Below are 6,170 nucleotides of genomic sequence, written 5' to 3'. Positions count from 1 at the left end.
TGCGACGCACAAGATTACTGCGACGGCAAGGGCAACTGCAAGGACTTTTTTGCAGACAAAACGGTTCTCTGCAAGAAGGGCGCTACGCTCTGTGACAAGAACACGTTCTGCGACGGCACGTGCTCGACGTGTCCCGTTGGCGATGACGTGCTCGTCTACCTCGACAGTGAGAGCGTCAGCGTCGCCACGTACCTCAGCGACACCGTGTCGCAGTGCTCGGCCAAGGCTGTTTCCATTGGCTCCAGCCAACTCAACGCCGTGTACAGTTCCGCTGCCAACAACGGGCTCTTGGTCGTCGCGTGCATCGCCGCCGTCGCTGTCGTCGCCTCGGTGCTTCTTGCCAAGAAGGCGGACGGCTACGTCTCCATGGAAGATGGCTACGCCCGCCTCGCTGACGACACGCGCTACGCCTAAGCCTCGACACGCCCCCTGCTTTCGTCGTGTGTGTCCGATGTAGCATTTCTATCTTGATAGACTTTGCTAATGCCAATGATCTTGTACCGTTTATTTGCTTTAATCATGGCAGGACGTGCTTGTCGTACTGCGTCACGTCCTTCAGTGTTTGTGCGATCAATGAAGACATTCCAAAACATGACTGCTAGCTTGAGTACGGTGTATTGTAGCTAGCAAATGAGCTGCAAAGCTTCTGTCATGTCAGCATCCCAATATGCAGCTACGGAATTGTAACGTTCTCTCGGCGCTAAGATCTTGAACCACGGTGTCGCTATCGTGAGAGGGCGTTGGATCGAACCTCTCTTTTTACATTGCATAGAGTGATGGAGGTTTTTGTGCAGAACCTGCTAAAATAAATACCTTGCTATTTGTATAGCAACGTGGAAAAATTACGGCCTGAGATTGGGCCAACCAAATTGACTTGAAAACGAGGAGACCGCGGGAGGACGCAAGCATGGCCAGCCCCCACGATCCCCTCATGCACAGCATGGCCTCCATGAGCCTGGAACATGGGCGGTCCGACGAGCACATCGCTGACGAAGACGACGATCTCCAGGAAGACGTCCTTGGTGCGCCGGACGAGCCCGTGATCTCGGACCTCGAGTCGAGCGACGTCGAGAGCGAGAGCGACGACGATGACGACGATGAAGACGACGAAGAAGAAGAAGAAGAGGAGCTTAGCTGGATCTCGTGGTTCTGCTCGCTGCGCGGCAACGAGTTCTTTTGCGAGGTCGACGAAGATTACATTATCGACGACTTCAACATGACCGGCCTCAGCAGCATCGTGCCATACTACGACTACGCGATGGACATGATCCTCGACGTCGAGACGCCGCACGAAGACAGCTTGACGGATATCCAGCAGGAGATGGTCGAGTCTGCGGCTGAGATGCTCTACGGCCTCATCCATGCGCGCTACATTGTGACGACGCGGGGCATGGCCGCCATGCTCGAGAAGTACCAGAACGTCGACTTTGGCCGATGCCACCGCGTGCACTGCCAAGGCCAGCCTGTACTGCCCGTTGGACAGTCGGATGTGCCTCGCCACACGACCGTCAACATCTTTTGCCCCCGCTGCCGGGACATCTTCTTCCCCAAATCGCAGCGTCAAGGCAGTACGATGCACAACAACTCGAACCATGGAGACTAACGCGCTTTCTTGAGTAGACCAAGACGGCTCGTACTTTGGTACTACCTTCCCGCACCTCTTCCTCCTCACGCACCCGTCGATCGTGCCGTCGCCGCCGTCGCAGGCGTACGTGCCCCGAATCTTTGGCTACAAAATACATCACACAAGCGAATACTACCTCGGGAAGCGGGAAAAGGAAAACGATAGAAACGGCCATCGCCGCGGCCGGCGAAAGCAGATCCAGGACAAGGCGGTGTAGACGCAGTTGTGCGAGTACACAACAAATACTGCTACCCACACGCTACCCAATATGATGATTACGTTTTCCCTTGTCGACGCTCACTTCTTCCTCCCTCAGCGTGCAGGATGGTTGGCGTGCGGGTACGAGCACATCGATCACGTACCATCTTGCTTGCGCTTCGAGTCAAGTCGGATCCTTGGCTATGCTTCGTTTGCCGTCCCAGTTGAAAACGCAAGTCCCGTCATCAAGCTGCTGAAGATCGTCGCTGCATACGTCAGATGAGCACCAGGATAGGTTTGGCCGTTTTGTTGAACTTGGCATGCAGCTCGCATCGAAGCGTCGGTGTTTCCGCGTCCCCTAAGGTTCCGCTCCTCGCATCCATCGTCGTCATTAACAAGAAAAGCATTCTCTCTCGGTGACTCTGCCGCCATAAATCGCTCTACTCGACTGGTACCCTTGGTTGCCAAGGGACTGTCGCGTCAACGGTGCTTCACCGGACTTCAGCGGATTTTTGCTGGTCGCGGGAAGATCGCAATTCCCATTTTAGCCAATCCGATTGTTGCAAACAGCATGGCTGCAAGGCCATTGGTCCGACCAGGTTGGCGTCCGTGGACAATCCCCACCACTTTGCTTTTTGCCTTCTCGGACAATGGAGACGTACTGGCACGCGTTCGAAGCTTGGGCAACGCCGATCGGCGATGCGTTTCTCAACTTCATGGACCCTGATGGTCTTTACAAGGCGTCGGCGATTGCGTCCTGGCCGCTGGGCGATTTTGCCAGCGCCCTCGCCATCGCGCTCCTCTATGTGGCCGCGATCGTCTTGGGTTCGACCATCATGATGCTCGGCTTCCCCGCCGTGAACACGCGAATGCTGCAGTTCGTGTACAACCCGATCCAGATCATGTTGTGCTCGTACATGTGCATTGAAGCCGGTGTCCAAGCCTACCGCCACGTAAGCCATCTTTATCGCAACGAGTCGGAAACTCATGCTAGTGATGCAATAGCACTACTCGTTCTATCCCTGCAACCCGTATGACGCGACAAACCCGGCCATGGGTCGGCTCCTCTGGCTCTTCTACATGTCCAAGATTCTCGACTTTGTGGACACGTTGATCATCATTGTGGGCAAAAAGTGGAAGCAACTTTCGTTCCTGCACGTGTACCACCACCTCAGCGTCTTCCTCGTCTACTGGTTCCTCTTCCGCGTCTGCTACGACGGTGAAATCTACCTCACGATCCTCCTCAACGGCGGTATCCACACCATCATGTACACGTACTACTTCGTGAGCTCGCACACGAGCAGCATCTGGTGGAAGCAGTACCTCACCGTACTGCAGCTCGTCCAGTTTGCCATCATGAACGTCCAAGGCTACCTCGTGATCGCGAACGCGTGCCCCAAGATCCCGTTCCGCGTCCAAGTCACATACATGTTGTACGTTCAGTCCCTCTTTTGGCTCTTCGTCTTCTTCTTTGCCAAGACGTACTGCGGCGGCAAGCCCCGTGCCAAGAAGGACTAGAGCGTAATCTTATGAACACAGTCCTACTGCAACATCTTAACCCTTCAACGCCCAACTTTTTATGCTTAAACGGACGAAATTTCGTTTATTGATGGGGTCAAGAGCGCGATGGAGGTTAGCTTGCTGCGACGTCGGCCGCCATAGTCATTGCTGCTTGAAGGACGTATGTGTACATGCAATGCTCGCTCCCAACTGCATTCCATCATCTTACACGTCAGTACAGCTCACTGTGTTTCCTTCGAGAATATGACGGTCCTAACGAAAGTCCCCTCAAAGGTACACGTGTCATTTACCTTGCATCTTCTTCGTGCGCTCGTGAGATGATGGCACGTCCATTTGTCGACTCGGATACCATTGACTCGAAAGCGATGGCGTGTGTCAGTGGCAGGCGCGAGACTAGCACGGCCGAGTCGCCCTCAATGGCAAGAGATTCGACGTGCCCATCGAAGCGGTGCAGAGCCTTCTTGACGGCGGCGACGGCATGAATGGGCACGAGTACGGTGAGAATATGCTGAACGCACGTCTCTTGGATGCTCGCGGTCTCCATCGCGCACTTGGCCGCGCTGTTGTAGGCCCGAACGAGACCGCCTGTGCCCAGCTTTGTGCCACCAAAAATGCGCGAAACGACGAGGCAGACGTTGAGCACGTCGTGCTGCTGCAAGACGTGCAGGATCGGCCGGCCAGCACTGTTGTGGGGCTCGCCGTCGTCGGACGCGAACGATTCGGGCGGCGACGCGAGCGTGTAGGCGAAGCAGTGGTGATTAGCCTGCGGGAAGATCGCTCGGCGCGCGGCGACAACTGCCAAAGCCTCTTGGCGCGACGTCACGGGACTTGCGAAACCGATAAAGCGCGATCCCTTGATCTTTGGCACCTCGGCCTCGACGGCGCGCGCAATGGACAAGAATTTCATCGTTGACCGTCCAAGGGAGTAATTACCCGACACCGTATCATGGCGCTTCTAAGCGACCTTGGAACTCCCCAGTAAAAGCAGACGGCGGACGATCCCATGAGCATTTCGCTCTGTATTGGGCAGTGCGGCAACCAAGTCGGCGCCGAGCTCCTTGCGCTCTCGCAGCATGGCGCGGCTGCGGACGGCCAGACCCACCGACCTTGCATTCTCGTCGATTCGGAGCCCAAGGTCGTTGGCGCGATCGCCGACCGCGTTAGCGTCGCCGGTGTCCACGTCGAGCAGAGCGGTCGCGGCAACAACTGGGCGATGGGCTACCACCAAACAACAAACATCGCGCTCACGGCGCGTGTGCTCGAGTCGCTCCGCAAGGAAATCGAGGTCGTTGACTGCTATCGAGGGGCGATCCTCTTGCACAGCCTAGCAGGTGGGACGGGCGCTGGCCTCGGAAGCCGACTTCTGGAGGCTATTCGAGACACATATCCCAAGGCGTATATTCTCAACGGCTGCATTGCGCCGTCGCTTGTTGGCGACTCGCCGCTGCAAAACTACAACGCGCTCTTCACGCTGCGCCACCTCCAGACGTACTCGGACGCAATCTTGTACAAGGACAACGACGACGTCGCGCGCCTCGTGGCCCATTGGCGTGGCGCTACCGGCGGTGTTTCGCTCACTGAAATGAACCGGCTCGTAGCTGGTGACTGGGCTGGGCTTTTCCTCCCCTCTGACAAGCGACCCTTTGATCTCGGCTCGTTTGTGACGCAGACGTGCCCGATGGCGTCGGCCAAATTTGTCGACGTCCGGACCGCGTATTACGCCCAACGCCCCCGCTCCAAGCCTTCTGACTCACGCCTCGTAGCGCTACTTCCTTCTACAGATGACGATGCGGGGCTTGCAGCGGCGACGAAGCAGCTCGTGGCATCCTATCCGTATGCTGCGACCCAATCTCCGTGTATTGGTCGGCATATCCACGTTCGCGGTGGCGCTACAGCTGCGTCCTTGACGTCCGTGGTCAAGGCTATCGAGAGGGCGTTTCCAGCGCCTGACTGGGCACCGCAGCGCATCGCGACCACTGTGTCGTTGGCTCCACCGATGACAATGTCCGGTGCAGTCACGGTGAGTGCCAACGGTCAAACGAACGCGATCCCGATGCTCTCGACGTTCGTCAGCCGCGCCGCCCAGCAGCTGCACGCCAAGGCGTATCTCCACTGGTACAAAAAGTACGGAGTCGAAGAGGACTACTTCCATGAGACGCTCGATGCTTGCCTTGACGTTGTCGACGCGTACTCTAATTTAGTGTAGATCGTGATAATGCAAGTAAATCTAAATAAATTACGAGACGCAACATCCTATCTGGTCGTCTCTAATAGTCCTAGTAGCTCAGCGTGTACTTAGAGTACCCGACTGACTTGCAGTCCACCGAGCAGTATTCATCATACTTGCTGGCATACCGCAGGTACTGGCGCTTGCACGTGGCGCACGTCTTGCTATCGCCTTGGAATGTCGTGCTTTGGCTCGTCGGGTCGACGCTCGGTGCGTGCGAGTTGCAGCAGTTGTTGATCGTGCTCGTGTATCGACGGCTCGCGCCCGCCAGTGCGACAGGACTCAACTTCTTGGTGTCTTCGCAGTTGCTTCGGCGGCGCCAGCGTGTAAAGAGGGCCTTGGGCGACGGGATGCTCAGGCTGATCATGTGCTCTCAGGAGTGAAAAGGCCAACTGACCGGTCGATGGTCGGTCGCTGCTTGCCCAGCTGGTGACATTCGCATGGACTTGGCTTGGCCTGCCACGTGCGTCTGCAGAACCGTCGGTTCCACCAATCGAACGATTCTGCTGCAAAATACGCGTCACGGATTGGCTCGCTCGGACGTGCAAGTGGCATTCCAATCACACCACGTGGATTCGAACCAGCGGCCACGAAAGCGGC

General features: G+C 56.6%; 6 protein-coding genes across 6 annotated transcripts; 4 read left to right on the top strand and 2 right to left on the bottom strand.

Annotated features, from left to right (window-relative positions):
* Positions 1 to 114: 114 nt before the first annotated feature.
* On the top strand, positions 115 to 414 carry SDRG_02659 (hypothetical protein; the record flags this gene model as incomplete). Its single annotated transcript, XM_008608251.1, has 2 exons — positions 115 to 166; positions 214 to 414. The coding sequence occupies exons 1-2, from the start codon at positions 143 to 145 to the stop codon at positions 412 to 414; spliced, it is 225 nt and encodes a 74-aa protein (XP_008606473.1). The 5' UTR covers positions 115 to 142.
* Positions 415 to 857: 443 nt separating this feature from the next.
* Positions 858 to 1,918, top strand: SDRG_02658 (casein kinase II subunit beta). The gene is made up of 2 exons (XM_008608250.1): positions 858 to 1,568; positions 1,621 to 1,918. The coding sequence occupies exons 1-2, from the start codon at positions 908 to 910 to the stop codon at positions 1,839 to 1,841; spliced, it is 882 nt and encodes a 293-aa protein (XP_008606472.1). The 5' UTR covers positions 858 to 907; the 3' UTR covers positions 1,842 to 1,918.
* A 542-nt stretch (positions 1,919 to 2,460) lies between these two features.
* Positions 2,461 to 3,414, top strand: SDRG_02657 (hypothetical protein). The gene is made up of 2 exons (XM_008608249.1): positions 2,461 to 2,775; positions 2,828 to 3,414. The coding sequence occupies exons 1-2, from the start codon at positions 2,473 to 2,475 to the stop codon at positions 3,338 to 3,340; spliced, it is 816 nt and encodes a 271-aa protein (XP_008606471.1). The 5' UTR covers positions 2,461 to 2,472; the 3' UTR covers positions 3,341 to 3,414.
* SDRG_02656 (hypothetical protein) lies at positions 3,411 to 4,265 on the bottom strand. Its single transcript, XM_008608248.1, has one exon. The coding sequence runs from the start codon at positions 4,248 to 4,250 to the stop codon at positions 3,630 to 3,632; it is 621 nt and encodes a 206-aa protein (XP_008606470.1). The 5' UTR covers positions 4,251 to 4,265; the 3' UTR covers positions 3,411 to 3,629.
* Positions 4,266 to 4,303: 38 nt separating this feature from the next.
* On the top strand, positions 4,304 to 5,599 carry SDRG_02655 (hypothetical protein). Its single transcript, XM_008608247.1, has one exon. The coding sequence runs from the start codon at positions 4,347 to 4,349 to the stop codon at positions 5,547 to 5,549; it is 1,203 nt and encodes a 400-aa protein (XP_008606469.1). The 5' UTR covers positions 4,304 to 4,346; the 3' UTR covers positions 5,550 to 5,599.
* On the bottom strand, positions 5,552 to 6,095 carry SDRG_02654 (hypothetical protein). Its single transcript, XM_008608246.1, has one exon. The coding sequence runs from the start codon at positions 5,935 to 5,937 to the stop codon at positions 5,620 to 5,622; it is 318 nt and encodes a 105-aa protein (XP_008606468.1). The 5' UTR covers positions 5,938 to 6,095; the 3' UTR covers positions 5,552 to 5,619.
* Positions 6,096 to 6,170: the final 75 nt, after the last annotated feature.

This window comes from Saprolegnia diclina, assembly GCF_000281045.1.
Source record: "Saprolegnia diclina VS20 unplaced genomic scaffold supercont1.6, whole genome shotgun sequence".
NCBI lineage: Eukaryota > Oomycota > Saprolegniomycetes > Saprolegniales > Saprolegniaceae > Saprolegnia > Saprolegnia diclina.
Note: the sequence above shows the minus strand (reverse complement) of the source record. Positions and strands in the feature narration are given on the sequence as shown.

Excerpts from the sequence above, each read along its gene's own strand:
- SDRG_02658 (XM_008608250.1), top strand. The coding sequence starts at position 908 with ATGGCCAGCCCCCACGATCCCCTCATGCACAGCATGGCCTCCATGAGC. Across the intron at positions 1,569-1,620 it reads CAAATCGCAGCGTCAAGGCA|ACCAAGACGGCTCGTACTTT; the intron begins GTACGATGCACA and ends TTTCTTGAGTAG.
- SDRG_02657 (XM_008608249.1), top strand. The coding sequence starts at position 2,473 with ATGGAGACGTACTGGCACGCGTTCGAAGCTTGGGCAACGCCGATCGGC. Across the intron at positions 2,776-2,827 it reads GTGTCCAAGCCTACCGCCAC|CACTACTCGTTCTATCCCTG; the intron begins GTAAGCCATCTT and ends GTGATGCAATAG.
- SDRG_02656 (XM_008608248.1), bottom strand. The coding sequence starts at position 4,250 with ATGAAATTCTTGTCCATTGCGCGCGCCGTCGAGGCCGAGGTGCCAAAG.
- SDRG_02655 (XM_008608247.1), top strand. The coding sequence starts at position 4,347 with ATGAGCATTTCGCTCTGTATTGGGCAGTGCGGCAACCAAGTCGGCGCC.
- SDRG_02654 (XM_008608246.1), bottom strand. The coding sequence starts at position 5,937 with ATGATCAGCCTGAGCATCCCGTCGCCCAAGGCCCTCTTTACACGCTGG.